General features: G+C 35.2%; 1 protein-coding gene across 5 annotated transcripts in view; it reads left to right on the forward strand.

Moving 5' to 3' along the window:
* The first annotated feature begins 1223 nt into the window (after positions 1–1223).
* LOC137403940 (calcium-activated potassium channel slowpoke-like) overlaps positions 1224–23786 on the forward strand; it is a 55611-nt gene continuing 33048 nt past the window's right edge. For all 5 annotated transcript variants that reach the window (XM_068090078.1, XM_068090070.1, XM_068090095.1 and 2 more), the window contains exons 1-6: positions 1224–1321; positions 1988–2399; positions 15507–15568; positions 18722–18818; positions 19771–19882; positions 22197–22348. In XM_068090078.1, the coding sequence (XP_067946179.1) occupies positions 2046–2399; positions 15507–15568; positions 18722–18818; positions 19771–19882; positions 22197–22348 (777 nt within the window). In that variant the 5' untranslated portion in view covers positions 1224–1321; positions 1988–2045. The remainder of the gene's footprint in view (positions 1322–1987; positions 2400–15506; positions 15569–18721; positions 18819–19770; positions 19883–22196; positions 22349–23786) is intronic.

Below are 23786 nucleotides of genomic sequence, written 5' to 3' on the forward strand. Positions count from 1 at the left end.
ATAAGCTGCTGATTAAGGTCATATCGTCATAGGTCATTAATGGTCATATCAGTTTTAGTGTGACTGTCTTATCTTATGACTCATAACGCGTGAGTAATATAAAACAAAAATGTTTTACTGAAACGTTTGGAACATGGTGCGCCAACTAGATAATCCTCGGTTGCTAGCATTAAATATGTAAATAATTGAGCAACCATTGTTGACCACCCGCAGTTTCTCTTGTTTGAATGGGCGGAGTGTAACAAGTGTTAGCAGGTGTTTTGGAATGCTATCCACAAGTAAGAAAATAATGTGTTTAAGCAAATTTCATCATCCAATTATAGTTCGTACAAATATTGTTTACTGGCATCCAGACTTGGTCTCTCGGCTCTGTAAAACAATACAACAACACAAGGGAGCTGTCAGAGCATTGGCAGCTTAACAGCCATTTAAAAGCCTCACTACACTTTAACAAAGCTACAGCAAGTCATTAATAACAAAGTTTTTAATTTTTTTATTGTAATCAAAATCTGTTGAAGAATTAATTAAAAATTTAATTAATATAATTTTTAAACTTGTAACTGGTGTGCTAAAGTGAATATAAATAGTGTTATAATTATAATGCAATTGAGTAGCTTAAAACCAGAACTAAGAAATTCTGGATAACAGAAAATAAGCTATGATAGCTCATTTAGGTTGTCAGCAGGCTACATATTGGTGAAGCTGTCTGTTAGATCAAGGTTGATTATCAGCTTGCTTTGTCTTAGTTAATAAGTTTGCTATAACCCTAGCAATGCAACAATATTTGAGTGGCTGTCATATGCATGTTCACTCAATTGTGGCATGTTTGTTGTAAGACCGCCTTTCTTATACAACTCATCAAAGCTATACCCACTATAATTAGACAATTCATAAAGAAGAAGAACAAAGCAGCTTGACAGATGATTTAAAAATGGACTTTGTATTGCAAGTTAATTTAATAAAACCTTGAACAATGGGTGGCATGATCCAATAGTTGTATTTTAATGTGCATTTATGGATGAATAGTGAAAGGTAGTTCATACTAACCATTGGAGTTGTTGCATCTTGAATTCTATGCCTTCAAGCAATCCTTACACAGGCAATGATTATCTAGCCACGCATATGGCTCACATCGTTAATACTCCATAAGCTCCGCCCACAAACACGATTGTCAACAAGGGAGCTTAGCATACAGGTATTAGCTTGTCTAGCGCCTGTACTGTAGGATATATTGGTCAGCCCCCTACGCTATCTTCCAGTCATGGTAGTGTCTCCAAACGACACTGCGCTCAGAGGAATTCCAGGCTCATAAACACATTTGGTGAGTGCTAAACATTTACAAATTTGCTATTGAGCAAGTAGTTAAGCAATAGCGATGCACACCGTTTCCACAAAGATTTGGATTAAGTACTTGTGTTTGAATCCAAGAATTTTTATATTTGGCATAAATATTTCACTCTTTGGAACCGTTCTAACTACAAAACGTTTCAAAACTTTCAGTTTTAAACGGTTTCAGCAAAGATTTTAAAACTTGCCACCTACAACAAATCAAAATGTCGATATCTCGCTGTCAATATGCTATTAAAAGTATATGATCATGTCATGCTGTATACCATTGTAATCTTTAGGCCGTGAGCTTTCTGGCAAATACCAACATGCTATAGGCATTTTAGCTTGAGCTGGGCAGAATTTGTAACTTGGTTACTTTTCGCCTGTAGTAGCGCGGGCATACATACTGCTGATATGAATAGTTGAAAGTGTTAAAGCTTACATATCCTATGGCCATTAAACAAATGATTAACGCCCTTTGCTAGATCTGAGCCTATAATTAAGAGAGGCTAATTTATGTAATTGGCATCAGCCATTCAATTTCTGCATTTACATGTGGCTCAGGGGTGCTAGAAAGTCATTACTTTGTTGTGTGTCAGTGGTGATAAGTCTCATTTCACTCATACAAGATGGCACACTTCACAATATGTTTTCCTAGGCTGTTAAACAGCGAACTACAACAGCTGCTGCCACTGAACAAGAGCTAGCGATGAAATATGTCTACTCCAGAAAGTGTTAGTGAAAGCTTTACAGCGTCTCTGAGCAACGCTACTACCGCTGCCGTTGACCAGTCATTGAGGGTTTGCAATCCTGATCAGAGACTCTGGTACGTTTTTTTTCTGTCAAGCATTTTTTCATTCCTCGGAGCTTTAATTCTAGTCTCTTGCGGTCGCTGTCTGTCATGGATATACAAAAGGCAGAATCAGCGAGCGCAAAACCGACAGAAGGTTTTTGATCAGCAAAGAAACCTGCTTAGCAACTCAAGGCATGCTGACATTGGCTGCGTAACCGCTGCCAAGGATTGGGCCGGAGAACTGATATCTGGACAGACGAACAGCGGAAGAATATTGGTAAGTGGTTTATAGACGTCGTCTGTGTCTATAGCAGAAATCGGGTTTGTGTGATGAGAGTGACCTACGAGTCAGACACAGATAATACAGTAAATGAAATAATAGTAATGATGTTTTTTCAGTTCTGACATACACCCTGGCAGACAACTAAGTTTACTCCCTTCTAACCTAATAATACGCAAAGTAATGATAATTTAATAAGTTGTTACATTTAGTAACTTCCACAAGCTTTGGTAGTTAAGTCATTTTTGTCAGCTCTGATGATTGTGACAACCTCTACCGCTTTTCGATTGAGCACAGATTAATTCACTAGTAACACCTACTGCAGGTAGGAGACTAGTCAGTAAACCATAATAAAGAGTGTAAATGCATGTCATAACCGAGAGTTACGAAATCTCGAAGGTAGCAATTACATTACGACTTGGATGTAAGATGATGAGTCCCAAGGAAAATGGCTGCGCTAATTGCATAACACGAGAATTAATGAGTGCGTATTACTTCCAGTTAATAAACCCTTACCTAGCCTCATCTTCTCCACCTCCTGTAACTTCTGTACAGACATGGTACATCTCGCACGCACACTGTTTGCACACATGTCATATTTCATTGCTTTGCCTGCAAAACTGCGTGTATGCTAGCCGATAATCTGTTATTTGCCTTTGGACTATTTGCGTGACTGACAACTCGATCCGCAAGCCAAGCGAGTGCGTCAACCGATCTATGCTGTCGATTGATATTACGCCAACAAATAGGTGTGTTCGTCATTCTTATTGGTGCTCAGTAGATGCTAGCTTGTTCTCTGCGCGAGAATAAACCTACGATCTATCCATTTTGATTCGAGACCAAACAGTCGTCTGTAAATGGGACAAATGTAATCTGTACTTCAACTAATTTTGAAAAACGCTTTTTATCGGCTGAAAATAATTTTTTTTAAATATTTTTGCATAGTCTGCTAGTGTACAATTTGCTTAAGACTGTCCAATTTTAACATCAGCAGCTGTGGTGAGGTGTTGTAGCATCCTGCAGCACATCCTGTCATGCTCTGGTGAAACAATCCATTAAGGAAGTGTGGTTAGTCAGAATATTTCCTGAAAAATCAGCAAATTTCAGGTCATCTAAAAAATCATTTGGTTTTAACTAGCTAAAATGTACATTCATATTTGGTCACAGCCTAAATGAAAACTACAGTCTCGATGAGACATTCAGGAACATATAAAAAGAATTACTTGATATTGTCTAAAGAATGCTAGCCCAAGTTCTTAAATGCTTAAACAATCACAATCTATTTCTTGAATAAAGATCTTTAACTAAGATTATGTGCAGAACATTCCAGCGGTACATTAGTAAAGTTAGCAATAGCTGTTAGTCAAACTAGCCTTAGATTTGGGCGTGAAATCACTGAAACATTTTACTTTTTAAAAATCTACAAACTCGTTGAATATGTGATACTATCAGAAATGATCGAAGCAAATGTGAATAAATGTGAAGGAGTCGTTCATCTGCCTCAACAATGGTTTAGCTCTATTCAGCAGGATAACTGAGAAATTAAGCTACTAGTTTTTGCAAGATTGTTCTACATGTATATATAAGTTTTAAACTCGATAATTTCATTGTGTGCTGCCTAAAACAATCATGATTGATTTGTTTGTTTTTAAATGACTAGACAAGACCGTAGCTGTTTTTGAATCATCTCCGAATGTAAATGAAACTTTTAGTTAGTTACAAGAAAACTAACGCTTCAAATAACCTGAAATGTGGTGATTCTACAGAAAGGATTTTGCTCAACATCATCATGTTAACAGGTTGTTCTGATGAACATGACCCCAAAGGATCTTTAATATTATGTTTATGAGCCACAGCCCTAACTAATTTGTTTATATGAAGAACAAATAATGCAACAATTATGTGTTTAAAAAATATTTTGCTATCTGAGTGACCTTTTCAAATCTGCTGCATATTTAATTAAAATAACTTTGCAAGCGTCTAGTGTCTACTCCAGACCAGTTACAGGTGATTCAACCACAGCCATCTTGCTTTCGCAAAGTCTCTTGAGTAGAAGGGTCTAAAAAAGGACATGTTAAGCTTCTAGTCAAGCATATGAAAGCATCTAGTTTATAAATTCATGGAAATACAACTTCCACATAGACGCACTTGCCATTAATATCTGAAATTGATTCTAATCAAGTGTTTTAAATTTTAGCTAATTCTCGATATTTATAAAATTAAAAAAAATTTATATTTTAACTGAGGTTTTTAGGATTAGCGAGAGCAAAATATTTAAAAAGTTTTCAACCTAATTTTATAGTGCAAGCAATTAAATTACACTGTGTTTTCTGATAAAATACTAACGTAATATCAGTTTAGCTAAACGTAGTTGCTCAAAATGAATTTTCTATACTTATAACAGTTTTAAAGTAAAATCTCTGCTCTGAACCTGAAACATTATGTGAGGATTTCAAAACATAATAAATTTAAATAAGAAACAAGTAGCTTTCATCCATCACCACAATTGTGGCCACCTTTTAAAAGGTCAGTAGTGTCAATTCCGGTAGAACTTACTATTAGGAACAGTATTTATTAAAGTATTTCAAAAGGTCAGCACTATGATGGCTCCTATGCATTGTGGATCACTAAGTAATAACTGCAGTGTTTATGTCAAGCCAATATCAAAGATTACTCAATTCAAAAATTGTTTTTTTATTTGGTTCATTAATATAATCTGTTTAATCATTTGTAAAAACATTTTATTTTCTACCATTTTCCACCAATATGTTGGTCACTTTGAAAGGCTAGAACTAATTTTATGACTATTATGGCACAATATTTCAAAGCAAACATTTTTCTATGGGCAATATTTACTAGAAATATCAATCACTAAAAGTAGCGTACCATGAGTATCCTAAAATTACTACCAAAGCATTGATCGGAAAAAATCTTTCACCCTAAAGACAGGCAAACTGTAACTTAGCTACTATAGTCCTATTAATTGATTTATGTACGGTATTAGCTCGTAGTTGCACTAGCTATAAGCAATTGCTAATTGTATTTGCTACCTTCCCTAACTAGAAGCAATTGGTAATTGTATGTAGTTGTTAGTTCCACATACTTAACGCAATTGCTAACTATTATTGCTGGTTGTACTATATGAAAGCACTTGCTAATTTGGTTTGCTGATTCTACTAACCAAAATAAATTGCTAATTTCAATTGCCAGGTTCACCAGCTAAAAGCAATTGCTAATTGTAATTCCTAAGTTCACTGGCTAGAAGCAATTGCTAATTGTAATCCCTAAGTTCACTGGCTAGAAGCAATTGCTAATTGTAATTCCTAAGTTCACTGGCTAGAAGCAATTGCTAATTGTAATCCCTAAGTTCACTGGCTAGAAGCAATTGCTAATTGTAATTCCTAAGTTCACTGGCTAGAAGCAATTGCTAATTGTAATTTTTAGGTTCAGTAGCTAGAAGCAATTGCTAATTGTAATTGCGAATTTGAACTTTAATTTTAATTAAACTTAAGAGAAGTTTTTTAACAGGTGAAAGGTTTTTAGCAAACTTTCTAAGGAAACAAAGGAAATAAGCAAAAAGCTTCAGCTATGCACTGAAAGTTGTGCTCTTGCTATTGCATCAATCATTAAAACCAAAGGATTTCACCCCGTGGTGTACGTAACTGACATCTATCTCCGAATCTCTATATACCTTACCAATGCTATGATTTATTTATTCATGAAAGTTATTTTTAAGAGTAAAAAAAGCAATCCTGCTGGTTTCAATATTGAATACACATGACATGTGGGACTCTTTTGCAAAATGAGTGATACACAGATAACTTGTACATAATCTTGTCAGACAACATGAAAAACAGCAACAGGCTTGTTAAACACTATTGATAGGATGTGTTGAGGTGTCTTTATCTATTGGTGACTTGGTTTGGCTCCGTTATTGAAGATGACCTGAATGATAACAATGGCTTCTGTTTATTATTAAAATCAGCTTTAATTCAAGAAGGCTCACAAACGTGTCGTTTTTGATAGGTAAATTTTTAATCCATGTTAAACTGTCAAAAATGATAAATAAAGGTATAGATGCCACATAGCCTTTTATTTTTTGCATTACAATAGTAGTAGTTTTAAATTTATCAGCTTTCACGCAATCGCAAAGTTCTGTGCATGCAGTTAATAAGACTTTTGACAAAGATATCGGTCAATAAGGGGCTTCAACCTGTGATATTCAGCTCATTGGACAGGTGCTCTAATAAACTTAGATAATCAGCCACCTTCTAAGACCTGAAAGTAATTTTGCCAATCAGAGAATAAATATTATGTTGTGACAAAAAGAGTGAGCCAACAGACAAACAGACAGATGAATAGACAGTAATAAAATATAAAATAAAGACAGATGGTTTTCTGGTTTTAAAAGAAGTATGGAAACAGTTGTAGAAAAAAGTTCAACAATATTAGAAGAGATCGATTCATCGGGTTTTTGTCAAGGCGATTAGGAACCTGCTAGATGTTCTCATACATAGTAATGAGAGGTCTTACACCAGAGTATCATTTGACTAACCTTATTCGACTCCCACTCTGTGACTCAGCAAGTTCAAGGCTGTTCTCAGTCACAAAATCTTTCAATGACTTTGGTGAATATTCAACATTGTCTCTGCCACGTTGAGGCAGCCAAAGTTGAGTGGTGGGACAGTTTAACGAGTGTGTAGACTGTCTACATTCTTTCTCTATCTGGTTTTTCTTGTTTCTCCACTTATATAGTTTGAGCAACAGGTCAGCGGTGGCTAATTTATTGTACAAATATGATAATACATTCACCAGAGCTAAGTTTTTTATTCGTTAAGTTAAAATAAGCAAAGATATTATTAAAGCTTGGCTCCAACAAGCACAAAATGTTTCCCTCAGTTCAGCAGTTCAACAGTTCAACGCTAGAAAGAGATGATAGCCTCTTATTTTTCCTTAGCCAGACACCCTTGCAATAGAAATATGAAAATTAATCAGAGCATAGACATAGACATAGACTCTGTATTTGACTGAAGTGCAAGTAGCCCGGCTATTACTAGATTAATGTTACTGTTCAAATGGCGCTCTCTCTATCTCTGCAACTGTTGGTTGAAAGAAGCAATACTTAACTTAAAGTAATGAACTTGCTACTTCAGCCCACCGCATGCGTCACTGTCAGGGTGCTGGAAAGATGAATAATGATAGTAATTTCACATATCTTTTCTACTAACTGACCAGATAATATGATGAAGATAAATAGCCAGGCACTAGTAGCAGACCAGAGCAATATATGTGTCAGCTGAGCCGATACTACCATTTCTTAGAACTTGAACAGCCGATGATAAGCTTATGCATTTCTCTGGCACACTCCAGCAATCAGCTGTTAACGTGAACACCGCAGAATATATTACCACCACTTAAAATACTGTTATCTATTCTTTCACAAATGTGACAAGTAGAAGCAAGTACTAAGTAAAGAAATAACTTACTTAATCCCTAACACTGTGAGGGGAAGCGGATTAACATGCTCCAGCCTGTGGTATTTCTGTTGAATGTGACGTAACCAATTGTGCCCTGCATGCTTGTGGTATTACAGCAAGAATTCAAAGCATAATTCGGTGGTTCCACAAAAATGTTCAATTTGTCAATTACTTTGGATATTCCTAGCAATCGGACAAATGAATAAGAAATTTACAATATCTCTGCTCATTGAAGTTAAACTTTCTTAAAGATATGGTTCTGTCTCAAATAACTTTAGACCAATTTCTCTGTAGTCGGAAAGTTTATTACATAATCTGATTCTCATGGTTTAGTGATGATCACCATAGCAACATTCATCAAACTCACCGGTTATATAGCCTATTGTAACAGCAATCTACATGTATCATTTCATTTATGAACCCACCAAATCTCATTGGACTTTCTCTTGAAAAAAGATGTCATAAAAAATCTTCTTTCAGCCTTTAAGTCAGATTTTTGGTACGGTTTCATATATCGAAAGAGGTTGCAAAGTGGCAATCTTCAAAATAAGCTGAAGTTGAGAAAACTTGTTATCATCCAGAGTTTCGGCCATGCAACCGGCTCCTTAACTCACTTGGGTTAGTGCATTTTTCAATAAATAATGCTGCATATACTGCTGAAAGGAAGCCTCCCCGCTATTATGTCAGTTCATATAAATTATAGTAGTATAGCATCAGACATTATAGAAATTATAGACATCAGCATAATGATTTAATTTGTTTCAGAGATTGTTTTGTACTGATAAGCTGTACATATAAGCCTTCATATCATGGATCAAATGATGCCATGAGAATGCTCTGTAACCTTTACGAAAAAAGGACAATGCCCATTGGTTCTTCTGAAGGGCAGTTGGAGGTGGGAAAAAAGATTGAATCATATGGGTTTTGAACTCACAACTTTCGGCTTGATGATCAACAGACGGACACTTGAAATCAGCCACCATGTACCATAGCAGAATAATTGTGTGAATAAAGATTTACTGTGTTTTATCGGCACACTTTCTGATCTCTCACAGCACACTAGACTAATGGGGTGCTTGTTATTTTAATTTATTCCACAGCTTAAAAACCTATGATAACTTTTGATTAATGCCACAGGTAATCACACATAGCGATGAACTAAATACATTATATAAGAGGGCTATAAAATTAATGACAATCCATCGTTTTTTTTGACGTCATCAAGCTGTTTGCACATGCGCTCGTTCACGAAAAATCTGCCATATTTGTAGAAAACGATCGTTTTTCTTTTATTTAATAGTACTTTTTAGAGTTGTTTTGACACTATAATAAAAAAATTGCAAATAAAAGCATTGTTTTCAAACATTTATTGCAAAAGCTTCGTGTTTTTAACGATAAACTTGTCTATAAAGATGGCCGACAATGATAAAATTACGTCACGAAAAAATGAAGGATAGGAGGCTTTGCTTCCGACTTTACCATAAAAACACATGAGCAGAGATTAAGCCTGGAGGTAGAGGTAAAGATACGCAGCGCGAATTAATGCAAACAAGAGTAGATGGACTTTGGACTAACTTAAATTAGGTGTATGTAGTTTCTTTTCTATATTTTGTTGTTTTCTCTTTATCTGTCCCCTTCAATGCCTTCATTTTCACAAACTTCATGGTGTTTTGGACCAACATGCTGCCATCTAGTAGGTCTGCTATCCAATCATGATAGTTCAAGAATTTTCAGTCATATGCTGGAATTTAGATCAGGCGTATAATCAATACATAATCTATTGGAAAACTCAACTGCTTGGGCACTCATATTCACTGGTATATCCAAGCACTAACTTCTTATAACATTCATTTGCTCGAGGCTGCGATAATCTAACTGGAATTATCTTAGAGTCCGCAATAAACATCTTACAATAAAACTAATGGAGTGCAATTCTTATCCTCGCCAGACAATATTGGTTGTGTTGGTAACAGTGCTCGTATGCAAAGGCTGTCCTGAGCTAGTGTAAACTGGAGAGAAATTGATAAATGGCCTAGACATGATTTCTATCCTCTATTCATTTGGTATTTGTTTATCTTGTCCAGCGGGAGGAGCTCCTAAATTTATCTTTATGGCAGCAGTTTAGGAATATTTAGAATTCCACAGGATAGCATCTAATGGCCAAGGGTCAGCGAGACCTCTCAGTAACCAATATGTATCCAAACCCAGAACTGACATTTCTGTATACATGACAAAACACACCTGGTAATGTCTTTTCTAATTTCATTGCTTTCGCGTTTTTTTTTCTCCAATTTTTAAACTTTATTTGTTTCCTAAACAGCTAGTGTTAAATTTTATATTTTTGTTCTTTCTTTTTGAACATTAATTAAACAGCAAGTTGAAGACAAAGGGTGTAGCTACTGTTAGTGTCATTTGCTTCATGGTAAACAACGCTGAACTCATTTCATGCTCCTCATATTCTGTTCTGAGACCAACTGCAGCATGCCTCGTTCAGTAAAGATGATTTGTTGCTGTTGTCGTCAGCTGTCTGTTTTCAATCTCTTATCGAATCTTTTGAAGCTTTTGAGAAACTACATGAAACAAATTTGTTACGATTTTAGTGAACATAGCCACACATGATGTAACTATCAACTACTAGCCCCTAAAGCCTGGTTTACAATATATCGCTGTAGATCCGCGTTTTACCTTCGGCATTCACCGTCGATTATGTGAACCGTAAACCGATAGCATCGACAAAGCAAAGTCGTGTCGGCAAAGTCTGCAGCTGTCAAACTTTCCGATATTTTGCCAAGCATCGGCAACCACCTTTCAAATATGAACCATTTCGACGATGGTAATTTGCGGTTGCCGATAGCGTGATTTATTTTCGCTTATGATCATTGCTGCGGGAATAGTATTTGATCTCAGTCATGTGAAAACGAAGAGGTTTCTTCGCGAAAATGTAAAAATAAAAGTAAGAACACCACGTCACTGGTGCAAACGCGGATTAGTTTGTGGTGGTGTTAACATAATTATCATTGACAATCACTGAAATATTGTGGAATCAACGCCGAGATACGGCGATATAGTGTGAACCAGCCTTAACATTCTTCAAAGATGGACTTGCTCTTTGTATTTATATCCACATTCTGCTTCACCTCAGTTACCTCCTTGAGTCCTCCCCTGACTATTGGTTATTCGCTCAACTTTTTATCTGGTTTTGTGTCTCAGTAGATCTCATTGGTCTTCTCGTTATTCTTTTCTACAAGTCTACGAATCTTACACTTTTTACAAAGGCCTTGTCTCGGTCAGTACTCCACAAAATCTATCATCCATAATTTCTTTCAACTACAGCAAAAATCCACTGCAAATGTAATGAAACCCAGAACAATAAGAAATCTAATAGAATTATCCAACTAAATACGCTAGAGCATTGACTAAAGTATTTATTTTGTTGTCTGAAATTCGTACGCTATTTGTGAACAACAGCAAATGTAAAGGGTTACTTTTAACTAACGTGTCAAACATTTCATAAGAGATAATGAGGTAAATTCTATAAAATGCCTCAAATGCAGTGAAACTCGGATAACTCAAACTTCACGGGACCGAGCAAAACTGTTCGAGTTATCAGAGCATTCAAGTTATCAGAGCAGTGTCACAAGTGCATGTATTACATCAGTAGATACATGTACTTGTACAAACTATATATATAAATCAAAAGCATAGATTGCTTGTTGCAAGTTAAAGAGCCTCTCATGTAAAGTTTTAAAAATTTTTATCAGAAAGTATAGAAATTTTTCTATCACTTGAGATTTGTTTGTTGTTTTAGGTGATGTGACTACCAGGACCGTTGCAGATTAAAATTGGCAAAACTTGATCACTATTAAAGTGCTCAGAAAAATGACAGTTGTCCCCTGAGTGTTTTAACCAAGATCAATTTTGCCAATTTTACTGTGAGTTTATTCGAAGGTTACCTCGCTTTTCCTTGCTTTCAAAAGACCAACGCAAAGCGGATGCTTGGTAAAATTTGATTTTTTGCAAACCTTTAGAAAAGTCGTTAACGAAAATATTTTGCAGATTATGGTAATAACGACGCTTGAGAACTGCTAAAAGTTGATGCTTATATCTATGGCTTGGAATAAAGTGATATTCTATAGTGATAACAATCGTCTCGGCAGCCATTGGGCAAAAAACTGTTCGAGTTAATGATGTTGAGGTCGATTTATCTAAAGCAATTTACTATTGCATGGGAATGGACCAAACAAATCCGTTTGAGTTAACCATGTGTTCGAGCTATCCAAAGGCGAGTTATCCGAGTTTCACTGTCTATACTCATGAACAAGTGACATAAACAAACTATAACTATAATACATGCAGAAACAAAATTTAACATTTAAAACAAATAAAAACATTTTTAAAACAAAAATATTAGTATCGTTTGCTCGGCCAATTGCGTTTTGATTGTTGCTTGCTTTTGAAACCATTTCATGTTCTTCTGGTTTTTCAATACCTTCCACAATGTCTTCTGACCTCAACCCATCTTCTGCAAAGCTGAACTAGTCGATATTAGCGTCTAAACAATTTTTTAGCAGAGTAAAACTTTTATGCGATGCCATTTTGAATAGAAACTTCTAGCGTAAATAAAGAGAGTCAAAGTCGATCAAGTCAAGTCACAATCAAGTCTCAAAATATTATCCTCAAAATACATAGTAACACATTTTCTATCGTGAATGCGAAAACCTTTTCCCACATACGTCAAAGTATCAAGACCTCGTTTAAAAGGGAACTACTATTAGCCTGCTACAGCTGCTAATTATTTCTCTGGTGTTGCCATCAGCGTTTTTAACAAAAAAACTTAATGACTTGGAGTTAAAAAATGGACTTTGAGACAAACAGAAAAAAAACAAGTTAATTGTTATTGAGTTAAATTGAGTCATTATTAGTAGGGCTTTGTAGACACTTTTTTACTGATCACTTACTATTATGGGTTCAGAAAAATTAAGAATGTCAAATAGTATCAGTCAAATAGAAGTGGCGTTCAAATAGAAGTGGCGTTCAATTAAAGGGTGGCACTCTATCTTTTAACCGTTCTTCCATAGTGGCGCTCAAATAGAGGTGGCATTCAAATAAAAGTGGTGCTCAAATACAGATTTTATGGTACGTCAACAAACTATATTGAGTGTCTTCAGGCATGAGATGGACCATATCCTAAGTGCTGCCTTAGTTGAAGAGTCACAAAACTATCAGCAGCATCAGATATCATTCATGCTCGTAGCTACACTCGCAGTCATAAAGAACTTATCCGTATTGAATTCCAATAGCAGCATCTAGCATTGTGCTCATTGGTAAGATTAGCACATCGCAAACATTGCTGTAAATTTGTTTAGCATTCAGGGGAACAAACCTACAGACACCTAATGCTCAGAGTTTATCAACCTCATGGTCCCAAGGCTACCAGACTGCATAAATCCCTATAATCTATCAATTGATGACATAGGCTATGATTAAATGATTACTTTAGTGCCCACTCCTCTAGCAACTCCTCTCAGCCCTCGTCTTTTTTTATGCTGATATTTATATAAGGTTGTTTGATAATGTATTAAGTGGATAAACCAAGTTTAAGTCACGGCTAAAAATAATATTAATTTTCAAGTGAAGGGGGCAGCTGCTGGCGATGCTGCAGCCTGAGCTTATCTCACAGCTTGTTTTAAGGTAAAATGCCAAAGAATCTGAAGTTTAAACAAAATGGCAGTAGTGTTAGACTATGGTCAAACACATACTTTTAGGTTTCAAGCTAATGTGGTTCTAGTAAGTTTAGTTGGGTTTTGGTCGAATACAAAATTTTTATAAGAGAAAAACTACTAGATCTGGCAGTACTATTATAACTGGCCAAAGAATTAGACTAGCCAATCGGAGAAGTCTGATGATCTAGCCAATTAGAAAGGTTCGGGGTTATGGTGTTCTATGAATCAAAGACAATTCTACTATTTTTTGATATAATTCCCTCAGATCTAGTGCCTTCAAATATATTTTTCACTTCAAAATAGTTGATTCAAGAATTAATTTCAAAAACTTAATATACAAGCCGTATTACTCAAAACTTTCATTATAATGGCGAGTCCACGGCACAGACCTATAGGCTATATAGCCTGTAGGTCGATCAGTTAATCAGGTGTCAGCTGGCATCCAAAATTACATTTAATAAAATCGTAAAAGGAAATTTTAAAAATTCGCCGTAAATTGTTTCTGTATAGAGCAATCCCTAACACAAAATTTCTGTATGGAAATTACACTTTTCAGGGGTCGGATTATAATCAAAAATTCGACTCCAAGTTTTGAGCAATAAATTTGTAGGTCATATTCTAGCTAAAACTTGGTATGTTGTTATAGCAAAGTTTCAATGCTACAATTAAATGGCCTTCAAATATTATTCTTGAAAATTCAGCAAAAGTATTATTTCTATAGTGTTCATTTATTAAATATTGTATAGGTAATCACAACGCATGGAAACTTAGTAAAATAAATTATCTGTCAGTCTGGATACATCATCTTATTCACTATGTTTCCATAATGCGCAGTACTGCGATGCAGCCCCCTCCGAAGTCGAGGGGATTGTACGTTTCCATGTTGTGCAGTGGTTTTCAGCAAATTAGCCAGAGAAGAGAAATTGTATAAATCGAATCGCCTGATAGAGAAATTGAATCGATCATGGATACCGAACGTCAGAAACAGTCTTTTTATGCTTCTGTTATCATTATACTTTTATTTACAATACACATTCACAAGGTTTTACAAACCTTAACACAATTTTTACAAAGTAATATATTTTTAATAAGTATTTTTAAGTAATATATTATTTAAACGTTAATTTAGGACTTACCACATATTTTTCGAAAAGTGTTGGCATCGATAACAAAGTCTAGGAAAGTAATCACCTCATCATCCTCGTGGGTGCAGACCATAATTAAATTTAGGTGAAAGAAGATCGGAAGAATAGAAAAAAACAAGATTAGCGGGATAACATTTGTACTAGTTTATGGCCCTCGAAGAATCCGTCTCCACGGCATGAGAGCTATGCGCAGCCACTGCGCAATTGCTGTTTCCTTGCTGCGAATTTGCACTGGCTTCGCACTGATCAGTGCGCAGTGGTTTCAGTGCGAAGACGCCGTTTCCATGATTTGGAGAGGGCGCAACTCCGAAGCACTGTGCATCATGGAAACATAGTGATTGTATCCTCTATAAAAGTGTTACATAGCTCTATAGAGGCTACTTGTACAATGGCTCTCAAAGACACAACAACTAACAGACCTCTGACCTAAGCTGTAGGCTAATTAGTGAAATTTTACGCGGCCCTCTACCATTTGTATAATTTGAAATGAGCAGTGTTACTGATGTAGGGCTACATGCTGTGAATATTAGAGGATGTAAGCGGATTCACTCTAGCTTCTGTATTATAATAACATAGCATCATTACGTAATTGTTTACTTTTTTCTATCAAAAATTTGGTTGGTTGACCCCCAACTCTTGCTGATACTAATATAGTCAGAGTCACTGATTTTGCAAGATGAATACAATTTCCAACTAATCTCGCAAAGTAGTTTTTGTTCATATCTGTTACCATGGTTACCGTATTTTTTGTATTTTTAGATAGTATTCGTCTTCTTCTTGAGTCTGGCTTCTCTCATGATCTACTTTATTGATGCTGAACAGTAAGTTAATATAAGTTATATTATCAGCTATACGCTAGGAGTCTGTTGTCTCTTATTATCTACTTTATTGCTACTGAACAGTAAGTTAATATAAGTTATATTATTAGCTATATGCTAGGAGTCTGGTGTCTCTTATCATCTACTTTATTGCTGCTGAACAGTAAGTTAATATAAGTTATATTATCAGCTATATGCAAGGAGTCTGGTGTCTCTTATTATCTACTTTATTGCTGCTAAACAGTAAGTTAATATAAGTTATATTATCAGCTATATGCTAGGAGTCTGGTGTCTCTTATCATCTCCTTTATTGCTGCTGAACAGTAAGTTAATATAAGTTATATTATCAGCTATATGCTAGGAGTCTGGTGTCTCTTATCATCTACTTTATTGCTGCTGAACAGTAAGTTAATATAAGTTATATTATCAGCTATACACTAGGAGTCTGTTGTCTCTTATCATCTACTTTATTGCTGCTGAACAGTAAGTTAATATAAGCTATATTATCAGCTATATGGTAGGGGTCTGGTGTCTCTTATCATCTACTTTATCGATGCTGAACAGTAAGTTAATATAAGTTATATTATCAGCTATATACTAGGAGTCTGGTGTCTCTTATTATCTACTTTATCGATGCTGAACAGTAAGTTAATATAAGTTATATTATCAGTCATATGCTAGGAGTCTGTTGTCTCTTATCATCTACTTTATTGCTGCTGAACAGTAAGTTAATATAAGCTATATTATCAGCTATATGGTAAGAGTCTGGTGTCTCTTATCATCTACTTTATTGCTGCTGAACAGTAAGTTAATATAAGTTATATTATCAGCTATATGGTAGGAGTCTGTTGTCTCTTATCATCTACTTTATCGATGCTGAACAGTAAGTTAATAAGCTAGACGACTCGCCGTATTCTAAATGTCTCTCTCACCAGGCTATGTACACTTGGCATTTGGCATCGCACTTTGGCTTATGCATTTCTTTTGACATTTGTTTGCATTTGTTTGCGCAGCCAGCGAGTCACATTTTAATCCACAATTGAGTTCTCATGAAAAGAAGTAAGGATTATTTAGTCCACATTCATTATCATTAACTTTTGACTCTTTGGTTTATTTATGGGAAGTTTTCATGCCTGGATGGAAGACGATCAAAGCATATCCTTATCAAGTGAATACTCTCCAAAAAATCTTTAATTTGTAGGAAATGGAGGTCACGTTTCGACTGAGCGTTTTTCAAATTTTTCATTGATCTATTGGTTTACATCTCAAATGTTGAATACATGTATTGTAGCATTACATAAATAGCTAGCTCGTTCTTGTTAGCTCTCAGGAAGATCGCATGCAATGAACTTGTTATCGAAGCTGTCCACATTGTCGATAAGTTTGTCTTTGCATGTAAATATGTGCATACCTAAACAGTTATCACCCGTTAGTAAGGAGAGCTGATAGCAAATGAAACTCATAGATTAGCATTTTTATTTCATCGACTCTACACTCGCTCTACAAATATGGACAAACCGCGGGTTTTGTACAGGCACATGTATCTCTCATCCCATCCATCTTTAGCCATAATTCTGTTGAATTTGGTTTGCTTAACAGTTTAGAGATTTTAACTTACATTCTTACCTTCAACCTACCAACAATAGGTAACAACCATAATGATTTATTAGAAAATGCATGGCTACTTTTTCATAAGTCGACCTTCTTAGACTTTTTAAGCTTTTATTTGTTTCATGAGATTGAAATCGTCCAGAAATGTTAACCATTTTTGTACTATTTTTGATCAAATGCATAAGGAAAATGAAATTATTGGAATTTTGTGCTACAAACGTTTTGATCAAAAATACGCTGCACATTAATAGAATGAGAATGATAGTTCAACTTTGATATATAGTTGGGTACCTGCCTCCAGCAATCACATTCCTGCATGCAATATTCTTCAATGCAAAAGATAAATATCCATTTCCAAAAATATTCGGTGAAGTATTGTCCTTAAAATAGTAGCAATTATTGATTACAAAAACCATACTCAGCTCAATAATATTATTAGTTGAAACACAGCTCACAAGTGCCTAGTGAATAAGACAAACTTGCGCTATGCTAGATACGTATGTTGCCTCTCATGTAAAATTTACATTATATATACTATACACGCATGTTGTATTTCATGTCACCTACACCATATATGCTATATATACATGTATTTATGTTGTCTCTTATGTAAACATCTTGCTTTACTTTTAATTAGCAAGCTTCTGGTCCATATTTATACAAACATATCTTTTACGTAATCATTTGATTGGAGAAACATGCTAAGCCATAATACGTAGGCCAATTTTGCCTTGATCTCTAGAATTAATTAATGTGCAGTCAAAGTTATATACCATTTAGACAAAACATTTCTGTGTTTTATTTCAAAACTATTTGCAGTCGCTTGGTTCACAAGACTGTTGAAGCAAGTGCTCATCAATTGTATTGTTTAATAAATGCTATGATGATTTGTTTGTCTGAAACCCAAGCAACTCCAAGCTTGGTGCTATAGAACATCCTTGTTTACTGTATTCAGTTGCCCACTTTATTTCCTTTGTAAACCATAGACATAGAGTTACATAGAGAAGACAAAGAGCACTGGTAGTTGTTAAAATTTAGCTTGTAAATTCTCTCAGTTTATGCATCTGTTTGATTAACATATTCATTTCTAGAATTGCTTCTGTCTATGTTTCCATTGTCTTAATTATTGTAGTTTAATTTCTGCCCTCTAAAACGTTTGTGGTAGCACATTAAAATTACAAATTCACACATTTTGGTTGCAAAGTTGTACTATCGCTAATCAACATGCTTTGCACTTCAATAGATTTGTATTTGTAAACTTTAATCCAAAGCCCGCCGCTGCCTACAAAGCAGCATATACAGAGGATAAAGTGTTTACCAATGTGCCGTACATAATTCTAATCAGACTGCAAGACCTCAGCAGTCTGGTCTCTCAGATGTTACTCTTATCACTCCTGGTCTGGTTCTGTTCAGTTAGTTTAGTCTTGACTACAGCCGCAATCACACTCCATGGTTGCTTGTGGTTTCATGATAACATCATAGGGCTAAAAGCAGCTATCAGCAGGGCAGTAACCTCAAGATTAGCCAGATATTTTCTGATTGTAGACCTGAAGTTGAACGCTGCACACAATGGGAGAGCAACACAACTCAACAGGTTGACTTGGCTTTCAACATTTTCTTTATGCTATATTTTGTTCTGAGGGTAAGTCGTATCCGTTTTGTTGACTTTTCTTAAGTTTAATGTACCATAGCAATCCCAAATATAACAATCATCTGTTTAAAAATACAATCGAAGAAAGTCTCGCGTTAGCTGTTAATCACTTTACCATGAAATATTGAAATTTTAGCTTCGTATGCAGGAATGTTATTGACTTACCTCTAGTTTTGTTGATCTCTGTATTATCTGTACTATCTCTCTGCAATATTCGTACTATCTGTACTATCTGTACTATCTGTACTATCTGTACTATCTGTACTATCTGTACTATCTGTACTATCTGTACGACCTATACTACACGTACTACCTGTACTACCTGTACTACCCGTACTGCCTGTACTACCCGTACTGCCTGTACTACCTGTACTACCCGTACTACCTGTGCTACCTGTTTTATCTGTACTAACTGTACTACCTGTACTAAAATGAGTAGTACTCTGAAGCTATGAAGGAAGCAGAGGAAGATTATCTTTTATTCCGTGTCATAAATTAACAACAAAACATAGTTTTTAAGTAGCAGCTAAATTTTCGATTTATCGTTGCCTATAGGTATACGGTAGTTATCAGGTTTAGCAGCGTTTTATACTCTTCAGTGTACAGTGTACAGTCTCTTGCAATAGAGGTCTCTCAAAGCTATCTTGTATCTCAGTTCATTCTAGCAACAGATATTTTATGGCAATCCTGAATTAGTAAGCATTTTTCTTGAATAATACAGTTTTACAAAAGTTACTCTTTATGCTGAGCTTGAAACGGCAGCACTTACCTTACTTAAGGATTTACCTTCACTCTCTTATACCCAAATGGTCACACTTTCACATAGTCCATAATTGCGTTTTTGACAGTTTAGATTGAACACTAAACCAGAAACACAATCTGCAGTGTTTCATGCTTGTCAACTCTTGTCAGGGTTATGCGCATGAGTTTTAATTATTTGTAGTTTGTTGCTGCTCAAGATAGACTGTGGTTTCTCATAGAAATATACTCATGGGTGGACTATTTCACCATCACCCCATCTTTTGTGTCCATCTTCCTTAACCGCTCTTGGATAGGTGAGTTACTCTTACTTGATTCTTTGTCAAACAGTGTGCTGTCTCGGCTAGACTATCTATCCTTCTCATTGTAAGTCATCACAGCGAGCAGCAAACAGTGTGCTGTCTCGGCTAGACTATCTATCCTTCTCATTGTAAGTCATCACAGCGAGCAGCAAACAGTGTGCTGTCTCGGCTAGACTATCTATCCTTCTCATTGTAAGTCATCACAGCGAGCAGCAAACATTCACTAGTGTTACCTGCTAAGAAGGTTTGAGCTTTGAAGTTGTAATTTTGATCGTAGGAATGAGGAGGACGAATTTACATGATACGCAGGAGTGGTCGCAGAACTCGCAAATATTCGTAGCTGATGAGTTTAAACGCTACGAGGAAATTGTCGCACAACAAGGCATTTTCTATATTAGTATGTTGTGTTTTTAACTACAACGGGACGCATAGTTTATATTGCGGCTGACACTCCTAAAATGCGTCCTAGGTCAAATGCTAATGTCAAAGCGTGTAAGAAGTTTTTCTTTCAAATTTGGAGTTAACACTTTTTTTATTTCAGAAATAATATTTTTAAAATGGGTGCATTAAAAACGGAGCTGCGTAGAGATGCTGTAAGGACGTCACTAGTGAAGATGATGAAAATCTAATCTCTGATCGCAAAGATTTATGCAATAATTCGAATATCGATGTTTACATGATACACAGTACTTCGATTTTGATACGATGTTTTCAAAAATACCCCCTTGAAACGGAGTTTGAATCGCTTTGAAGATTTAAAGATTTGACGTTTTAAACCAGTTACATGCTACGAAGATGGAAAATTACAACAAAACTTCGTAGCATGTAACACTAATGAATGAAAAGTATTTTAACTAATATTTAGTATTTACGTAAAAAGCTAGTAATTGACAAGAAGAATTAACTGGCCAAACTTCCATCAAATCCTTCTTTACAGAAGGATTTGAACTAGTAAAAAGGTGGACCATTGCATTTGAATATAATATGTTTTTATATTACCTGACTTTAACATGCTAGCCTTTAGATCTTTCTAATATTTTATGTAGTTTATTACAATTCCAACTACAAAAAAATAGTAGTTAATGTTATTAATAAACTCTTATTTTTTAAGATGTTTTTTTAATTAAAATGTAAGAAATATAATTAAACGCATTAGGCAACTGAATTGTATTATTATGAAAAATTCTCAAAGTATATATTCATAATTTTATACATTGTAAAAATCTTGGTTGTATCTTGTATATCAAAAAACTTAGGTTTATTGTCGCTTTGTACAGATTAAATGATATCAAAAATAATATACACCTGTTTGTCACTCTCCCAGCTGTTTTATATTTATAGCCACAAGGTGATTAATCCATAGAACGGGAAGTTATCACATCGCTTCAACCAACAGCATGTACTCTTGACATAGTGTCAGCTGCTAAAACAAAACAAGCTAGGGTATATTTATTCAAGAATATATTTATGAGGCAAAAAATATTTAGCATCGTAGAGTAAACAGCCCTGAAGATCAAACTTGCATTATCTTGCCGTACTTTGGCAGCTCTGGATGACTCACCTGCAAGATAAATAAATATTTGCTCACCCAAAAGGATGTTAGTATTTTTTGCTGCTGTGGATCTCTGCCAATCTTAGTATAGATCAGACCATGTTTTCTCAATATTGACAGAACATTTTTTAATAATTACATTTCCAATTAGGTTGTATTTGGTCTGGATTGATCGATGGAGACACAGATTAAGCTTTCTAATACACTGGGGGCGTGTTATCAACTTTCATGTTTGGATGATGATTTCATTACCCAAGCACGGTTGGGCTATTAGAATGCTCACGGCTCTCAAAATTCCTATACAGTATTCATGAGTTTATAAATTGAGTATTCATAACTATATAAATGTAGCCATGGGTTCTTGGAGTGTTAGCTTTCATGTTTAGGGTGGTACATATGTTTTCCTCTTCCAAAGAACTTGCCATGCCATTGATGCCCTTTAGCTAGAAGAGGCATTAAAAGGGGCTGCCCTAAAGTACGCCGAAGCAATTATATTGCACGGTTTGCTGTGTTAATATTGCCTGCTACAACTGCATGTCGCCATCTCTACTTGACCAGCATGACATCTTAGTATATGTTTATATATAATGGCTCTATCAGCACCATAAGAGGTCATGTAAGGAATTTACAGTATTAAATACGGTGTTTTTAGGTGTATAATAGTGTCTATATTATAGTCGGCAGATGTTTCTCAGGTTATAAATATAGGTTTAATGACTCATTTGCTAGCGCAAGAGTGAATGTCCTTTTTTACAGGCCTGAGGTTTCTTCGAGCTTTGCGGCTGCTCAACATCCCAGACATCCTCCAGTATCTGAACATACTTAAGACCAACAGCCATATCAGACTCGCCCATTTCCTCTCCATGTTTCTCAGTTTCTGGCTAACTGGTGCTGGCCTCATTCATTTGGTGAGCTCTTTGAATACATTTTTTGATTTGTATAATAGCCTCAGCTCTTCGCAGGAGCATACCTCAACAAATGATTTAGTGTGAAAAATCGGCTTTCATCGTTAGCACTAAATGCATCAATAGACATATTCATGTATGACTCTTTGGAGCCTTGGAAACAATACTGGTAAGAATGTTCTCAAAAGATAGCATAAACAACTGTTTCATTTTTAGCACCGACAGGTTAGAATACAGAAATAGATTTCAATGTTCTATGAGTAATGACTAGCAAGTCTATTATGCATGTTAATGCAGTGTCCTTTGATTAATAGAACTACGCAAATTTTCCATCTTCGAGTCTATGACATCAATTCTATAATAAGGCTTTTTAGAGAGTTATTTAGTGAATGCAATCAGGAGTATAGAAATATTTCAACTGTTAGCATGTTAAAAAGCCATTGACAGCTTATTTTAAAAACTTCTTCTTGCAGATGTTACGCTCGTCATTCATTACGATTCAGTGTTATAAAATTTAGTAAGCTATAATTTAATATGAATCAGATTTAAAACATAAAATGCATAATATACCGCTCATAGATAGCTAAAGTATACGCTAACCGGTAACCAGACAGACTATCATAGTTTTAATCAGCCGATAAATTGCAAAAAACCGTTTTGTTGATCAACTAAAAATATGCTGTAAAAACCAACCAAAGTGCGGTTTGAACTTGTTAAAGTTGTAGATTTTTGTTTGATTGTAACAACCAATCAAAGCTGATCGGACGCACAGCTTCACTTTTCTACTCTTCCACTCAGAACAGGCTGGTTGTACCTTTTACATGTAAATATAGATGCATAACTTGTTCTAACATTCTAATAACCAATAGAAATAATAAATGTACTGTGTTTATTGATAAGGTTGATCAATTGAACTGCTCACTTGCTAGCAAAATGATTGCCACAAAGAAGGTTCAGAAAGTAGTAGCAGATAGTCAGCTAGTTTTAGGAAGCTTTAGTAAAAAAGCTAAAAAAAGAACTGCTGTCTTAGTAAGATGTGATATTTCCTGTGAACTTTACCTTACCAATAAATAAATGTATTTAAGTAGCAAAATTTCATCATACGTCTATTGATTATATATTTAACAAATCAAATGTATTTTTAGTAGGACAATTAATTCAGTGTAAGAAATATTTATTGCTTGTGATTATTTTAAAAATACACTTGCTTTTGCTGCTTAGAAAAAATAGCCGTCTCCACAAAAGTCGTTTTGAAGATAAAAAAATCGCCAGCCTTTGCATGTTGATCCATGTTTAAAAAAGTCATATATTGATTTTCAAATCTAAAAAGACAAGTTTTCCTATTTGCCAACAGTAATTTTATTGGATCTAACCCTGCCATAAAGCCCTTGCTTCACTTTTCATACTGCTTAAACCGTTGTGAAAGCTTCCTTCATCTTTA

The sequence above is a fragment of the Watersipora subatra genome, chromosome 1, assembly GCF_963576615.1.
Source record: "Watersipora subatra chromosome 1, tzWatSuba1.1, whole genome shotgun sequence".
Taxonomy (NCBI): Eukaryota; Metazoa; Bryozoa; class Gymnolaemata; order Cheilostomatida; family Watersiporidae; genus Watersipora; species Watersipora subatra.